General features: G+C 47.4%; 1 protein-coding gene across 6 annotated transcripts in view; it reads left to right on the top strand.

Moving 5' to 3' along the window:
* LOC149861893 (uncharacterized) overlaps positions 1 to 16,930 on the top strand; it is a 48,454-nt gene that overhangs the window by 8,319 nt on the left and 23,205 nt on the right. For 4 of the 6 annotated variants that reach the window (XM_090054569.1, XM_090054571.1, XM_090054573.1 and 1 more), the window contains exons 2-7: positions 661 to 744; positions 2,409 to 2,512; positions 3,056 to 3,182; positions 7,848 to 7,964; positions 11,965 to 12,777; positions 14,882 to 15,694. In XM_090054569.1, coding sequence (XP_089910695.1) covers positions 2,501 to 2,512; positions 3,056 to 3,182; positions 7,848 to 7,964; positions 11,965 to 12,777; positions 14,882 to 15,694 — 1,882 coding nt within the window. In that variant the 5' untranslated portion in view covers positions 661 to 744; positions 2,409 to 2,500. Of the gene's footprint in view, positions 1 to 660; positions 745 to 2,408; positions 2,513 to 3,055; positions 3,183 to 7,847; positions 7,965 to 11,964; positions 12,778 to 13,328; positions 13,457 to 14,881; positions 15,695 to 16,930 lie in introns of those variants that run through there. The other 2 variants (XM_090054574.1, XM_090054575.1) reach the window with 2 other exon arrangements.

The following is a 16,930-nucleotide window of genomic DNA, read 5'->3' on the forward strand; positions in this document are numbered from 1 at the left end:
AAAGACCCTTTCCTCCTTAATAAAAAATGTTTTCCAGGCCTGTAGCTTCAGCTTGATCATCAGGTATAATATGAATTATGATATATCAAATCTTAAGTCTTCTGAGGAACTGGAGCTGGAATGGGGGAAAATAAAAACCGTATATATTTACTTTGCAGAAAAATTCAGTGCCAATACCTGTAGATTTGGCTTGGTCTCAGGATCTAAAATTAATTGTGATACATCAGAAATGGTAGGTATTTCAGAGAAACTTGAGCTGGAATATGAAAAACTTGAGTGTATAGAGTTTTCTACCTAAGGGGACTTTTACTATTTTTAATTTCCCCTCAACTTGAAAAAGGGCATGTGTGCCCAAAAGCTTGAAAAGCAAGATTGTTGTTGTTGTTGTTTTCTAGTTGGCCTGATAAAAGGTATCACCTCTGAACCAAGAATTTTAGTTTTGTAGTCCTCTAGTTGGCCAAAAGTTCAGTGAGAGACCTGGGCATTAACCTAAGAGAAAAGCACAAGGGCTTCTTGAATGTTAATTATTTATCTGTTGGGTCTACAATAACAGTGTCCCTCCAAGAATGGCTGGAGCGTGGAAGACGAACATTTCTAGCATGGGCAGACCAAACCCTCATGACAATGAATGTACTCCCCAAGTTTTTCTTTTCATTCCAGTGTTCATCTAAATGTGGACCAGAGAGTACTTGAAAGGCTTGGCCAGCTGTTCTCCTGCACTTCATCTGGAAAAATAAGACAAGGGTAAGTGCATCTCTGTTACACCAGCCTGCAAGATGGGAGGTCTTGCAGCATGCAATATAATGGCATATTTTCATGCAGCTCAGTTGGAGGATGTTTTGAGCTGGTGTGTGAAACCTTATTCAAGCCTGTAGATTGGTACAGAAAGTGAATGGTTCAAGGGAATGGATGTAGCGTAAGAGACCAATTTAGGCCAAAAACCCTTGAAGACCACCTTATTATCATGAAACATTGCTTTCCTCCAGCCCCTGCTCCTGAACAACTTGCTAAAAATACAGAGCTCCTCCCTAGAATTTATTAGACATGCAGCTCTGTATAGGTCAGAGTGGGGATTACCCAGTTAAGGCAACTCTTTTTAGAGAGAGGATATAAGGTATCATCAAGCAATTTTTGATGACTGTTGTGGCAAGCATTACCTAGAACAATAGGAAGAAATAGGGGAGTGGGGTCAGTCATCTGCCTTCTGTTTTACCGAGGAAAACTTACAGATGACATGTTTCAACTATGATCCTCCGCTCATTTTTCAAACAGTGATGCATCAGGTTGGAGAAGCTGCAGAGAAAAAGGCTTCTTTTTCCATGTATGATGGTTGTGCCCAGAGTGTCAAATATTCTGGCGGGCAAGTAACCAGAAGCATGACTCTCATTGTGGGTGGATCGCCTGGTGGGCCTGATGACTGCCTCGTGAAAGAAAGATTGCTTTGTGCAGAATGAAAGCTACTGTGCTTCTTCCTGTTAGCCACTAGACAATGTATTGCTCAAATGTGGAAGGAATTGCTTTCCCCTCCTCTCTGTCCCATGCAAAAAATACAAGATGCTAAAATCTAGGAGCCACTAGTGGTTTTAGTGCAGCACCCTGGTGAACATCATCTTTCCCGGTCAAAGGATCTGTATTACCGGTGGTTCTTCCAAGGTGTTTACAGGTTTGACGACGTATATCTTTTATTACTCTGATGTTAGAGAAACAGTTGCATCAGAGCAGATTATTAGCAACCAAATGGGAAAGATTTAGAAATACAGCTTTAATCCCTGATCTACACAGAGGACAAAAGCTCACCAACCAGTAAGCCAGTCTCCAGTATGATTCTTTGATGAATGGATATTATTGAATATTATTTTTATATATATAAATCATTATGTTGATTTTAGGTGATGTGATAAATTAGAGATGGTGCTCTGTCCTACCTTGGGGGTCTGCAAGAGGAGGCTGGATAGATATTTGGCTGGGGTGATATGGCCGCAGCACCCATTCCTGCCTGGAGCAGGGCATCAGACCTGATGATGTTTCTGACTCTAAGCACTATGAAACTAAGAATCATAGAAAATGAGGGTTGGAAGGGACCTCAGGAGGTCATTTGGTCCAGGCTCAAAGTAGGACCACCCCCAACTATCCCCAATTATAAGAGCTGTTGTAAATTATGTCCCTTGTAAGCATCTAGTAACTTCAGACTCATGCTATTCCTGTATCTTCCCCCTGTTAGTTTTGTTTCTAGAGTTCCTGAACAAAAATAAATGCATACAATTACCATGGCATGATTAATGCATCTGGAGGATCCCTTTCCTGCTTGCAAGTACGAGTTGCACAAAGGAGATGTGGACACTTCACTACATGACAGATTGACAGAATGGAGTTTGAACATCACAATCATTTCTTTCTCATATGTCCAGGTTGATTTCCAGGAGCCTGGGCTAGGCCGCTGGGAATCCACATTCCCTCTACCCAGCCCTTCATTTCTAATCCGCTGGTCAACGCAGGAGAGATGGCAGCTAAGGTAGGACATCAGCAAGAGTGTGAGAAAAGTAAGTGCCCGGGGATTCTGGACCAGCATGGTCCAGGGCCATGTGCGGAGCTAAGGGAGCTTCTGGCACCACCCTACAAGGCCCTAGAGGTCAAGGGCAGGAGGTGGATGAATTCCCTGGATCACCCCGCTAGACATATTATTCTCCTTGTGACTTGCTGGTATGGAAACTGCTTCCCGAAGTTCGGGACTGATTGCACAACTGAGTTTCCACTGGCATTGCTAGGCTAGTTTAGCTGCCCTATGGGTGACATAGCATAAGCCAACAGAAAGAGTAGCTTCATGGGCTTTTTCCCCAGGAGGACATGGCTAAGGCAACAAATACACTCCTCTGTTGGTAGGGTTGCATCCCTGCCAAAAGGTGTACTCATATAGTGGTGACAGCAAAGGGGCAGGGAGTTTTGCACCCAACCTAGAGTACTTGTGCTAGCAAAATGTTGTAGGGTAGTGTAAGCCTCAAGGTTGTGGCTGGATGAGGCTGTAGCAGCTGGGCTGAGTGAACCCTTGTGATGGCAGCTCCAGGTGGTGTTTGAGGACGTGGCGCTGTACTTCACGCGGAAGGAGTGGGAGCTGCTGGAAGATGGAGACAAGGCGCTTTACCGGGACCAGATGCTGAGGAATTACCAAGCCCTAGTTTCATTAGGTAAAGCTCCGTTCCTTGCTTCTCCCCCCCACAGCTGTGTGAACTCTGAAATGTCTCCTCCCAGCTTATCCTTCTGCAGAGTTGGCAGGTGGTTTAAATCCACTTTCTGTGTACTGCTCTGTCATTGATCTTGGTCTTTGTTACCATTAATATTTTCCTAGCCTTCCTCTAACCTTCTCCACCTGACTTCCTTGGCTTGCTAGCTTGGTCTAAGTCCTGGATCTTCCACATCCAGCATTTTCTTCCCAAGATGACCGACCACCTTTGGTATCTCAAATGCCCACACGATGCCAAACGTGCCATTCAGAATTGGTCACTGGGAACTGTGACTTGTGAAATTTGTTCTTACTTCATGTTGCCTATTGTATCTTGTCCAAAGACTTACCAAACCCAGCATGTGTGCTTCAGAGGCCTCTGATCCTTTCCCTTCTCTTTTGATTACTCCTCAGCCTAAGTCAGTGGAGCTCTTATCAGACTCTCCTACTCCTTCACATAGCTGTTCCAGTTCTTCCACTCATCCCCTAATCATATCTCTTTATGCAAGATGGAAACCCAAATATTTCTTATAAAGAATCACTGACATTTTGGCTCTTGTTCTGTAGTTATATCTCCAGCTGCACAAACTATGGATTCTGCTTTTGCCGTATTGACTTTGAGACCCTTGGTATCCTGCTTACTCTTCTATTCCATGGCTTTCTTCTTCAGTTATTTGAAGCCTGTTATAAGATCCCTCCTCAGTCTTCTTTTCTCCAGACTAAATAATACTAATTCTTTCATCTTTACAGCATAAGTTAGCTTCCCAACGCTCTTATCATGTTGGTCCCTTTCTATAGGACACTTTTCAATCTGTTCATACCTTTCTCAAAGCCTGGGACACAGAACTGGACACAATACTCCAGGTGAGGTCCTCACAATATTGAATAGAGTGGAAGAATCATAGAAAATTGGGGTGGAAAAGAACCTCAGGAGGTCAAATCTAGTCCAACCGCCTTCTCCAGGCAGGACCATCCCCAATTAGACAGTCCCAGCCAAGGCTTTGTCTAGCTGGATCTTAAAAACCTCCAAGGATGAAGAGTCCACCACCTCTCTGGGTGACCTGTTCCAGTGTTTTACTATCTTCCTAGTGAGAATATTCTTCCTAATATCTGACCTATGCTTCCCTTGCTGCAACTTGAGATTGTTGCACCTTGTTCTGTCTTCTGTCACCACTGAGAATGGTCCAGCTCCATCCTCTTTCAAACTCTCCTTCAGGGAGTTGAAGGCTGCTATTAAATCCCCTCTCAGTCTCCTCTTCTTTAGACTAAATAAGCCCAGTTCCCTCAACCTGTCCTTATAAGTCATGTGTACCCAGTCACTTCCCTTGATTTGCAAGTGACACTCTGGTGAATACAGCCCAGGATGCTGTTGGCTTTTTTGTCAACAGGAACACACCGTTGGTGCATATTCAGCTTATGGTTTGCTGTAACCCCCAGGTTCTTCTCTGCAGTACTGTAGCCTTGGCAGTCGTTCCTCAGTCTGTATTTGTGCATGTGGTTATTCTGCCCTAAGTGCGGGACTTTGCACTTGTCCTTGTCGAATCTTGTCTCACTGATTGCCAACTATTTCTCCCATCAGTTCAGGTCATTCTGAATCCTAGCCTGGCCCTCTGGAGTGTCCACAGTTCCACCCAACTTGGTGTCATCCACAAACGGAGTAATCATGCACTTAGATCCCACTGTCCAATTCACTAATGAACAAATTAAATAATACCAGATCCTGGGCAAGACCCCTGGGGAACCCAACATGACTGCTGGGGAATCCAACTTGGTACCTCCTCCCAGCTAGACTTTAAGCCATTGATGACTACTCATTAAATACAGTGATCCAATGAGTTATACATCCACCTTGCAGTTCTTCTGTCTAGTCTGTATTTTCTTAGCTTGCTGATGAGAATGTTGTGGGAAACAGTCTCCAAAGCATTGCTAAAATCAAGGTATATCCCAACCATTGCTCTTCCCTCATCCACAAAGCCTGTCACCGTATCATAGAAGGAAATCAGGAAGCAAGTCAGGCATAACTTGCTCTTAGTGAATCTGTGGTGATTGTTCCTGATCACCTTCTTCCCAAGGTGTTTTGAAGACTAGGTCTGTGATCTTTCCAGGTATTGAGGTCAGGCTGACTGCAGTTCCCTGGATCCTCCCTCTTCCCCGTCTTAAAGATGGGCACTATATTTGCCCTTTTCCGGTCATCCAGGACCTCACCCGATCTTCATGAGTTCACAAAGAGGATCGCCCATGGCTCTGAGATTACCTCAGCCAATTCCTTCAGTATTCTAAGGTGCATCCAGTCTGTCTCTACCAACATGAAAGCATCTAGCTTCTCTAAGTGATCTCTAACCTGATCTTCCACTACTCTGGGCTGTCCGTCTCCTTCCCTATCTTTGCTGCCATCATCTGGTAGCTGCCCCTATTTATGAAAACCTGGTGCTTATCATCTGGTAGCTGCCCCTATTTGTGAAAACCGAAGTAAAATGGGCATTAAATATTTCAGCCTTCTCTGCATCATCCATAACTAGATTGCCTGCTAAATTCTCTAAGGCAGTGGTCTCCAAACTTTTTTGATCGTGCACCCCATCAGTAAAAAATTTTTGAGCATGCACCCCCAATATATGTATATTTATATTCGTGCACCCCTGTCAGTAAAAAAAAATTTTGAGTATGCACCCCCAATATATGTATATTTATATAAATATAAATAGAAGTTCTAATATTTTCTTCCCGCACCCCAATAGATTGTCTTGTGCACCCCCGGGATGCATGCACCCAACTTTGGAGACCACTGCTCTAAGGGACCTGTTGTTTCTCTGGTCTTCCTCTTCCTTTTGATGGATGTATAGAATCCCTTTTTATTGTTTTTAATGACCCTTGCGAGATGCATCTCCAGTCATGCTTGGCCTTCCTAATGTTCTCCCTGCGGGTCCATGCAATATTATACTAGGTCACCAGTCATCTGGAATCATCTTTACTCTTTTCTAAGTCATGGGCAGTAACCATTGTTCACCATCCTCTCCTAATACTTAGGTCAGGCACATTGGCCTGTTCTGTTCCCATTTTTTCCATTTACCTGATCCCACCTGGTGCCTGGCTCCCCACGATAAGGAGGGCAAAGGCAGTGGAGGGGACAGACAGAGTTTGTGGTGCCTGTGTGAGGACTGGAGCCAGAGTCACAGCAGCCACAACCCCACCAGCCGCATACTTGGATCCAAGATGAGAAGCCTTCCTCTCCCCCCATATTGAACACAGGAGGGAATCTCATCTTAGATTCAAGTAAATATGTTATGATGAAATCTTACTTTATTAACCAGCCACCACTTTTGAGATGCTCGTATCTTATTTGGAACATGACTGATGTCACGTGGATTTTTACACGCTCCAAGAACATATTCCCTCGCTTTTCTTTTCTCTTTTGTCCATATAGACTAACCCCCATAGCCTCTCTCTCACTCTGCAGGTGTTTCACGCTGCAGAAGTTACCCACCTATGTGTTCATATCCACTCTTATCCTGATCGTTTGAGTGGGACAACTGTTGGAGTTGTATCTATTATTCTGATAGTCCCCTTTTCTTATTGACCATAGCCTACTTCTGGAGTGTTTGCCATGACAATATGAACAATTTTCCTATGTACTCTAAAGTGTCACTGGTCATGTCTACACATTCATGAATGTGCCTTAGATATTGTGCGTTTAGTTTCATACTTCCTTAATAAAGCACTAACTAAATGCGCAGTGCTTAGGGTTACTGCACAGTAGCACCAGCACATGGTTATTTAGTGATGCTTACTGTGCTTTAGCCTAATAACACTGTGCAGCAGACCAGGGGTTTTCAACCTTTTTTAATAAGTGCATCCCTGGTGACTCCCTTTTTAATAAGTGTACCCCTGAGGAGGGGAGAGTGGCGGGCGGCCAGATGTTGTGGGGTGGGGAAAGCAGTGGCAGCGCAGCATCTGTTGTGTGGCCTTGCTCTTGCCGTGTCCCTCTGTAAGGCAGTGGCATGGGGTGGCAGCACTCTGTCCCTGCCCACCCCCACGTACCCCCTGGGACCTTTCAAAGTACCCCCAAGGGTATGCGTACCCCTGGTTGACCACCCCTGCAGTAGGCTAGTACATGTTTTTTGCCATGACATGCTACTGCACAGGGATATTACTCCAATGCCCAGCAAGTGTTGCATGGCTCATGTAGACATGCCCACTGTCACCTATCTGTTTCCCTCCGAGAGTCATTATATGTTGACTGACAATCTGTAATTAATGTTATCCTGATGACAGAATATATCCATCCATAAACTGTTTATTCCGTCTCTTTTCCATGTGGGATTTGAATACACACAGTCTTTTTTGGGACATGACAGCTTTCTGAACCTTTGCCCATGTTCCATAGTGCTACTGTGAGTTTTTTATAACCTTTATGTACTTATTAGTGGTTGATGCTTTACCTTTTATATGATCATCTTTCCATAGACTTGGGTGAAAAGGGCCATCATCTTTCATCCTAAACAGACAGCTTTCCATTTTCCTTCAAAGGCCCATTAGGAAATTTCAGTCTATTGAGACGATTTCATAAACCTCAGTTGGGCACCGGGCAGAGAATAAAGATCCATAACTATCGTTAATGCACTTTGCTGAATAGGACATCGAAGTCCCACGCCAGAATTAATCTGCCGCATCCAACGAGGGGAAGTGGAGCTGTGTGTCCATGACAATGAGGACTCTGGAGAAAGTGCACTGTCTGAAGGCTCATTCCCAGGTGAGTGGTATAACTACCCCACACCCCCACGCTCAGAAACAATCTGATCTGAGAGTGACAGGAAGAACTGCAAACCTCCAGCTCTTCCCTGAGCTGCTGCCACAAGGGACTGACCTTGCATGGCTCATGTTGATCTGAGATGTTCCTGCAAGTCTGTTTTCCCACAGTTCAATCATACATTCAATAGTTCCCTTCTCCTTACCTCGCATTTCACATCTCCCTTCTCTCTGGAGCCTTCCCCTTCCACATCTCGCCGTGTAGGGAAGTTTTCAGGGAAGTCTTAATCATTGTCAAGGGTAAGGCTTAGGCTGGGGTCTAGAAGTTAGACCTAAACTTACAGTTTTGGGGGTAATGGGGCCAGGGCTCTCTTGGCTGCCCTCACTCAGCCTTGTAAAGTTGATGCCCAAGATGAGGGTAGCTGTGCCACTCTAACCTCGTGTGGCAAAGCATGATGGGATTTATCCCTTGTGGCAGTTACTGGGGCTGGCAAATGCTCTGGAGAGCAATTAGTGTAGGAATACAGAGGGACCTGGGCTGCTTGTATCCTCTGCTGCTGGTGGCTCATACTTAGTATGAATGTGATTAACTTCAGGCTTAAAGGAACTGAAACAAAAGGCAGCTAATGAGAGAGAAAAAAAAAGCAACAGCTTTTCTGTAGCATCTGATGAAATAAGCAATGAAAGCTTTTGCAGCTCTGATATAGTTAGTCCAAATTTATCAGGCCACACGTGGCTGCTGGAGTAGTATAGGGCCCGTCCCACATGGGTGCTACATGCAGCCAGTAGTGGACAGGCCACATGAAGAACACATGATGGACCTGGGCCAGATTTGGTCAGCACTGTGGTCTGGACAATAGGGCCACAGGACATATTTTTCACCCCAGAGCTACCCTTCCTATTGCTTGACTTTAGGCTGGCAAAGATTTCTTAGGGTGATCCCTTTTATCAGACCGTCTATGTAGTTGGGATAAAGTTAAGTCCTCCAATGTAAGACATTTCTTCTTCAGGAGGAAGAATGTCTTGCATTGGAAAAGCACATCTAATTAAGTGATCGCACTAAGAAATCCTTGCCTCGCGTCATTTCTGGACTGTCATGGTTATGACATCACTCTTATACTACTGTGACTTTAGACTAACACCACTAACTGCCTCTGTGATCCAGGGAAGTGTTCAGTCAATAGACTCACAGAGAAGTGGGGCTGGAAGGGACCTCCAGAGGTCGCATCTAGTCCAAACCCCCTGCCTGGGGCAGGATCAGCCCTATCCAAATCCAGATCCATAGCCTAAGCTTTTTGTATAATTCCTGTTGATCCTGACTCAGCACAAGACATTGCACCCAAACCTTCCACGGATAAAGTTAGAGAGACCGTAGCATCTATTATTTTCCCCCATATATTTCTGAAGTCTATTCATAGTTCTTTTACCATTATGGGATCATAGAGAAGAGCTCTATTCCCTTTCTATAAGCATTGCTTGTTATTTTGAGTCCCTAATTGCTTAAAATGGGGGTGGGCAATTATTTGAGTTGGAGGGCCACGTAGGGACCTTTGGTGAGCTGTTGTGGGCCAAGTCCATCCCATCCCCCAGCTGCGTGCCAGGGACTTGGGGCAGGGGAGAGGGTGCAGGGAGAAGTGGGGAATAAAGGTCCTCATCAATCCTGGTACTCTTCCCCCTGCACTCTGTCCTCTGTCAGTGGGGAGAACCGTACCTGAGCTTCAGCTCGCTGGGGCCGAGCTGTCTAGTCTGTGAAGCCTGGCCCAGAGCTCAGTGCCCTCTGCCTTGGAGTATACATTGGGGGCTGCGGAGCAGGGCAGGGCAAGCTGGGCCAGGGAGGGGAGTAGCTGCTGCTACTGCAGTGGGTTATGCTTGGAGGAGGGCAAGAGGCACCAAAAGCCAGGGCAGTCACCAGCCAAGTACAGTTCTCCTTCAGAGATGCAGCCACAGGTGAGACAGAATCACGATGGACCATATTTTCAGCCCCTGGGCTGCATTTTACCTACCCCTGGCTTAACACCAGATACGTTGGTAGGTGATAGAAACATGGAAGGGTGGGGTAGATCTGTTCCTTTCTAGACTAGCTAAATAACCTATATAAAGTTTCACTTTATCCTGTATATCCTATATAAAGGTTCACCAAATTGACTTCATCAAATGCTGTGAAAGGACAGTGTAAAGCAGAGCATGAAGTGAAGTGAATGATTGGAGTACAGTGGGGCGTGTCTACATGAGACGCTTACTGCACATTAACACCGCGCAGTAGCGTAGCTATAAAAAACCATGCTAATAGCCTACTGCACAGTGTTATTAGGCTAACGTGCAGTAAGCATCACTAAAAAACCATGTGACGGCGGTACTGCCCAGTAACTCTAGTTACTGTACATTCGATTAGTACTTCATTAAGAAAGTACTAAATTAAATGTGCAGTATCTAAGGCATATTGATGAACATGTAGATGTGCCCAGTAGGTAGGAAAGCAGGATAACAAGGGGGAAGAGGAATGCTGTGAGAGGCATACATAGGGTGGAAAAAACGGGATCAGAAAAACTAATCCAGGTAATGAGGTATGAATCCATATTCCCTGTGGGGTGTCCAGGGAGGCTGGAGTATTTTGCCACAGGCTTTTGTTTCTTTTTGCACCTGATGTCATTCGGTCTCGCACATAAGACATTATCCTGTCTATCCAAGATAGACATCAGAAGGACACAGTATGCAGGCAATGGCAAACATGACGCTGGTAGAGCTGCTGGTGAATGAACCTCAGATACTGGATTCCTTGTTAGTAGGTCCAGTGATAATAAGGTAGTCTGTATTGATGTGGGGACACAGCAGGCATTTGGGTACTATTGCAAGGCCCAGTGCCTTGCTGAGGATGGGAGTTCATTAGTTTGTTATTTGAGAGACGTCATTTGAGGTTGGGGATCTGTCTGTAAACTGGGGAGAAATGTGGATTTATAAAGCCTAAAGTGTGTCGCATGGTACACAATGACAAGCCTAATCCCTGTGCTTTGGGTTCTTCATTTGCCAAAGATCAGTCTGCTCCTAGTCCTTTAAGACTTTCAGATCCTTTGTGAAACTCCTTGCCCCCCTCGCCATGGCTCCAGGGAGCCAATTAGGGACTGATTCTGGACTCTTGTTGCTCCAGCTGAGCCTCAAGCTAACCATGAGTGCTCACAGCCTCATGACCAAGTGAGCCAAGCCCCCTTTGTGCCCCATGTAGTGGTAAAGGGCTACCAAGGGAGACCTGCCCATCACCTGGAGCAAGAACCTGACCCAACACAGCCAGACATGGCCTGGCTGACCACTTGTGACCCATGGCTGCACCAGCTCCTTCCTCCACTGCTGCCTACAGTGGGTCCACTAATGGGAGTCTGGGGGAGGTGACAGACCTCACTACGCCATCATTTTCCCTCCATTTTTTTTTTCTGAAGGCCTGTCTCCAGCTTCCAGCAAGAAAGCAAGGATAGTTCATGCTAGGAATCTCACACCTGTCTATATCTTAAGACGCAATGAGGGGGGAAAAAATTTCTTCCTGGTCCCACAGGGCGACCAGCAAAACTCAGAAGCGGGGGGGGGAGGGCGGGAAAGAAATGCCTTCCATTTTTCCATTTCCTGGGGACAGCAAGCATTGCTCCATGCATTACACCCTCTCACGGGACAGCCAGCTCTCCTTTTTCTGTACCCTCTCCCCTCCGTGAAATGATCCCACCTGCTTTAATCTCATTGCATAACTAAGCTGGTTATGGAGCTTTCCTTCGCTCTCCTCTCCAATATCCACCTGCTCTGGGTTGCAGAGCTTTTCTCATGATCTCCCAGGGATCTGTTGGAGAGCTCCTGGGCTTCCAGCTATTCTTTCCAGACACCTCCTGGCATTGTCTACTCCTAGATCATCCCTGGCCAAGACTTATACCATCTCTTCTGGGAAACCTCCAGTGGTGGAGTGATGGGAAAGATGGACCGCTGGTCTGACCCAATCTGGCGCTTCTTATGTTCTTATGACGCAGGTGCAATGTCAGAACCAGATGCTTCCTTCTTCACCACCTACAGCCGGGCTGCTAACTGGACACATGAGGAGATGAAGGACCTTCTCACTATTTGGGGCCGGGAGGAGAACCAGCAGGCCCTCCGCAAGAGCCACCGCAACAAGGAGGTCTTCCAGCAGATCGCCGTGGAAATGACTGCACGGGGCCACCACCGGGACTGGGAGCAGTGCCGCACCAAAACAAAGTGGATGAAGTCCTGCTATAAGAAGGTCCGGGACAAGAACCGGAGCTGCGGGGGCACCAAGTACACCATGTCCTTTTTCAGGGAGCTGGCCCACATCCTCAAGGATGACTGTGGTGTGCGTACCAGCAACACCTTTGGCCCTCATTCATTAAAGAGGGGCAGAGAACAGAAGAGTTCCTCTGTGGATAAGGAGGGCCTGGGAGACCTTGGTACAGATGGGGCATGGTGGGTGCCAGAAGATGAATCGATGTCCCAAGAGCTGCTTGTAAGCCAGGTCCCAGACACAGAGGAACAGGACACAGGGGACACCATAACTGAGCCACAGGATGTGAACAACAGTGACACGCCATCAAGGTGTCAGACGGCTCTGGAAATGGGCTCTGTTCCCATGCCACCTTTGATCCCAGAAGACTGCAGTGACACTGCCGAACCAGTAACCCCCTTTCCCACACGTGTGCCAAGGATGCCCCATGTTCCTATCTCGATGGGTGCCTCGCAGCCCATGCCACTGACCCAGCTCTCCACACCCAAACCTCCCAGTCCCAGTGGCAAGAGGACTGTACCCAACTCCCAGGCCATGGCAGATGTTGGTAAGTCTTCACACTCTACTGCAGGCACATGCCAGTGCCATGGGGATAGAGGAGCACGCACAGGCACATCATAGTCAGAGAGGTAGGGCTGGAAGGGATCTCCAGAGGCCATCTAGTCTGACCCCTTACTCAGAGCAGGACCATCCCCAGCTGTCCCAACCATCCCATATGCCGGAGGGATGGGAGCCATACCATTTCTAGACAAGCACTGTTTGGATCCCCTAACTCATCTCCTTCCACGTTCCCTGCTATTTTGTCCCTGCATGTAAGACCTAACTCGTGTGTCCATGAAGCAATTCATTCACCACTCCCCAACCACCCCTGGAATTGCAAAATACAGATAGCTATTGAGGGACATGATTAAGCCATGCTGTTGGGGACAATGTGCAGTGGCCACAGTGATAATTGCTATGCTTTTACTTCTTGGTGCTCTCCTGCAATTTTCCAAGGTGCACTTCACAGCTCCTAAAGGTGGGAGGCTAATGGGTTGGTGCCCAAGGATAATGCACCAAGGTGCCTTTGCTTTTACATATCTTCTTCCCTGATCTACAGTCTCTAGGGCCCATATTGGCTCGGGGACTGAACCTTCATGCTCCCCTGAGGGACTGATCCCAGTTAGAGTCCAGTGCTGGGAAGCAGGGGGCGGTCTGTGAAGCTGTGCCAAGCAGGTCAGCTAAAAGTGAGTAGCGTGCCTGACTGCTAGGGGCAAAGCCAGTGTGGCAGTGACTCGCAAGAAAGTGAAATTCTTTCCATGTCTGACTGGGACGTGCTCAGTGCCGATGCTATCTGGAGGGTCCCCCTCCATGCCCTGCCCCAGGTACACTACTGCAAGGTGCCTCCCTGAATGCACAGCGAGGTAGGAAGAATGCAGGAGATGGCTGACCCCGTTTCCAACCTCAGTTGCTTGTGTGCCCTGTCTTTTACCCCATCCAAATTCCCCTTCCCCAAGCTTTCTCCAGATCAAGGAGAGCCTTTCCTTCTTCCTCAGGGTTATGGACAGGCATAATGTTTCCATCAGAAGGACTGCTGCTCTTAGCAAGAGAAAACATAAATGTATAGGCATTCATCTGATTGCTCATGGAGGTAACCTGGTGCATTGTGGGAAAGTTTTGCCACTTCCAAGCAGCCAGCTCCCACCTCTGTGAGTGTTGCTTAGGGAAGAACAAATGCCAGTTCTCCAGCATCCTTTCTCCCCATCATCGCCACAACTCATCCACTTTGAGTTGTTTTTTTACCCAGGCCCATGTCCAATACGCTATCTAAGCATGCAGCTAACCAGGCCCTCCTTGCAGCCTGATAGCCAAGCAAGCCAAGCCCCCTCAGCTTCCCCACCCTGTGCTGAAAGACTGCACAGAGGGACAGATTTGTAAGGCAGCAGTTTGCCTTGTGTCTCACCCATGGCAGGAACCAAACTACCCATCAAGTGGCTAGGGAATTGTTATTTACCAAGCCCTAGACTACTAGGACTAGGGAGCAGCCACTGATATTGCCAGGAGACGGCTTAAAATTGAAAAAAAAAAGACGTAATTACTCATGCAGCATCTTGTCAACTCGTTGGACTCACAGGAGAATAGCCAGGTTGGGAGAGGGACCACACGGTTTCATTGGTGATGGATCAATGAATAAATGTTGTATAGAGCTGTTGGAGATGTATCTTCAGGCATTTCTCAGCCCATGATGGTGGATGTCAGGGAGGGGATAGATCACTTCAGTTATACCCAGTTTGCCTGCTGTCTCCTGAAAACATCCACTACTAATGCTGAGGACCCTGCCACACATTCAAACTGAAGCTAGATAGAAACCAGCTATAGAGATGTTACACATTTTCAACCACTAATTTTGTAGGTACTTGGCTCTTTTTATAGGCGGATAATCATATTTATGGTGTGATAATTACTTTGAGTGTTTGGCTGGTCTAAATTTATGGTGTGATTAATGAGTTAATGAAATGATAATTACTTTGCATGTGTGGCCAGCTGAAATTTATTACAAGATTGACCAATTAGTAATATAATATATGTAATGTGTAGCAGTGGCCTGTCAGACAGAGGATACTGGGCAATATGGGCCATTGGTCTGATCTGTCTATGTTATTATGACACAGGCACAATGTTGGAACCAGCTCCTTCCCTCTCTGCCACCTCCAGCCGGTCTGCTAACTGGACACATGAGGAGATGAAGGACCTCCTGGCCATCTGGGGCAAGGAACAGAACCAACAGGCCCTCCGCAAGACCCACCAAAACAAGGAGGTCTTCCAGTGGATCGCTGCAGAGATGACTGCCTGTGGCCACAACCGGGACTGGGTGCAGTGCCGCTCCAAAACAAAGTGGATGAAGTCCTGCTACAAGAAGGTCCGGGACAAGAACCGGAGCTGCGGGGGCACCAGGTATACCATGTCCTTTTACAGGGAGCTGGCCCACATCCTCAAGGATGATGGTGGTGTGCAGTCCACAAACACTTTTGATGCCAGTTGGGCGAGGACAGGCATAGAGAAGCATGGTCTCCTGCAAAAGCAGAAGCAGAAAGACCTCAGAGACCCTGCAGCAGCTGGGGTGTGGCTGGAGCCAGAGGAAGAATCAATGTCCAAGGGACCGTTCATGAAGCCGGACCCCGACGAAGAGGAGCAGAACGCAGTGGGTAGCTCCCCTGACACCTTTGCCAAGCCTCAGGGTGTGGATGACGATGCCCCAGAGTCAATACCACAGATAGCCCTGGAAGTGGTCCGTATACCAGAGGACAGTGGCAAACCTGGCAATCCAGACACATCCCTTCCTTCTTCTGTTCCAAGGGTGCTCTGGGCCTTTTCTTTGACAGACACCTTGCAGCCCACATCACCAAGCCAGCTCCATGCACCCACACTTCCTGGCACCTGTGGTGAAGGGGGTGCACCCAGTCCCCAAGTTGTTACTGATACCGGTAAGGTCATGCACCCTGGTGTGGGCTAAGGCTAGTGCCATGGGGGTGGAGGGGCACTCTCAGGCATGCTCTGCACATGGGGGGTCTCCTCCTCACAGGTTTCCCGGAAAAGTTTTGACTTGGAAGCAGAAGCATGGGGTGGGTTTGCTAACAGGCAGCTCACAGTCTGCCTTGCCAGAGGGTCAGGTTTCCCACCATGCTTCTCACTGAATCTCTTGCTATTTCTCCCACACCTGGACAGATGGACTCGTAGGTGTCTATGCTGCTGTGTCTACCTTATCCTCACCAAAACCACTGCCCCAGCACACTGTGCATCCTGCAAAACCACTATCCCAGCGTACCCAATTGGGTTTCACCTAATTTAGAGTCGGCCCAAGGTATGGCTGACTCCTCTCCTGATGGAGAGGAGGTCTGAATGCTGCCCTGGGTGAGAGAGTTTCAAGAGGAATCATAGAAAATGAGAGTTGAAGGGACCTCAGGAGGTCAAATCTAGTCTAACCCCCTACTCCAACAGGACCAGCCCCAACTAGGTCATCACAGGCAAGGCTTTGTCTAGCTGGGTCTTAAAAACTTAAAGCCTCCAAGAATAGAGATGCCACCACCTGTCTAGGTAACCTGTTCCAGTACTTTGCTACCCTCTTCTTGAGAAGGTTTTCCTAATATCTGACCTAAACTTCCCTTGCTGTGACTTGAACCCATTGCTTCTTGTTCTGTCAGCTGTCATCCCTGAGAATAGTCCAGCTCCATCCTCTTTCAAACCCCACTTCAGGGAGTTGAGGGCTGCTATTAAATCCTCCCTCTCCCCCCCCAGTTTTCTCTTCTCCGGACTATATGGTAGCTAGGCCCATCTGGAGGCAGGAACAGCACAACAGCAGGGCAGGAGAGCAGCTCCCTCTCTTCCCAGAGGGAAACCAGGCCATCCCTGGTGCCTCTTTCTGAGCCCACCCACATGCAATCGGCTTGGGGCAGACAGGAACAACTCTGGTGCTTCTCCTATCCCTGGGACAGTGGGGAAAGCCACAGTGGTGGACAGGGGAGGGAGATTTTCACCTCCTTCAAAGGATTTTAAAAATTCCTGGATGCTCCCATGATGTGGTCCAGTGTATGAAGAAGGTGCAGCTGTGCCAGTCTCCGCCCCCCCCACCACTCCAGAGCCCATCACTCAACCATAGAAAATCCTTCCCTCTTTCTGCATCTTTTCACTTGTAAGAAGCCACAAGAAAAACCTTCCATACT

This window comes from Crocodylus siamensis, chromosome 6 (genome assembly GCF_052110815.1).
Source record: "Crocodylus siamensis isolate JL-2025a chromosome 6, ASM5211081v1, whole genome shotgun sequence".
NCBI classification, from domain to species: Eukaryota; Metazoa; Chordata; order Crocodylia; family Crocodylidae; genus Crocodylus; species Crocodylus siamensis.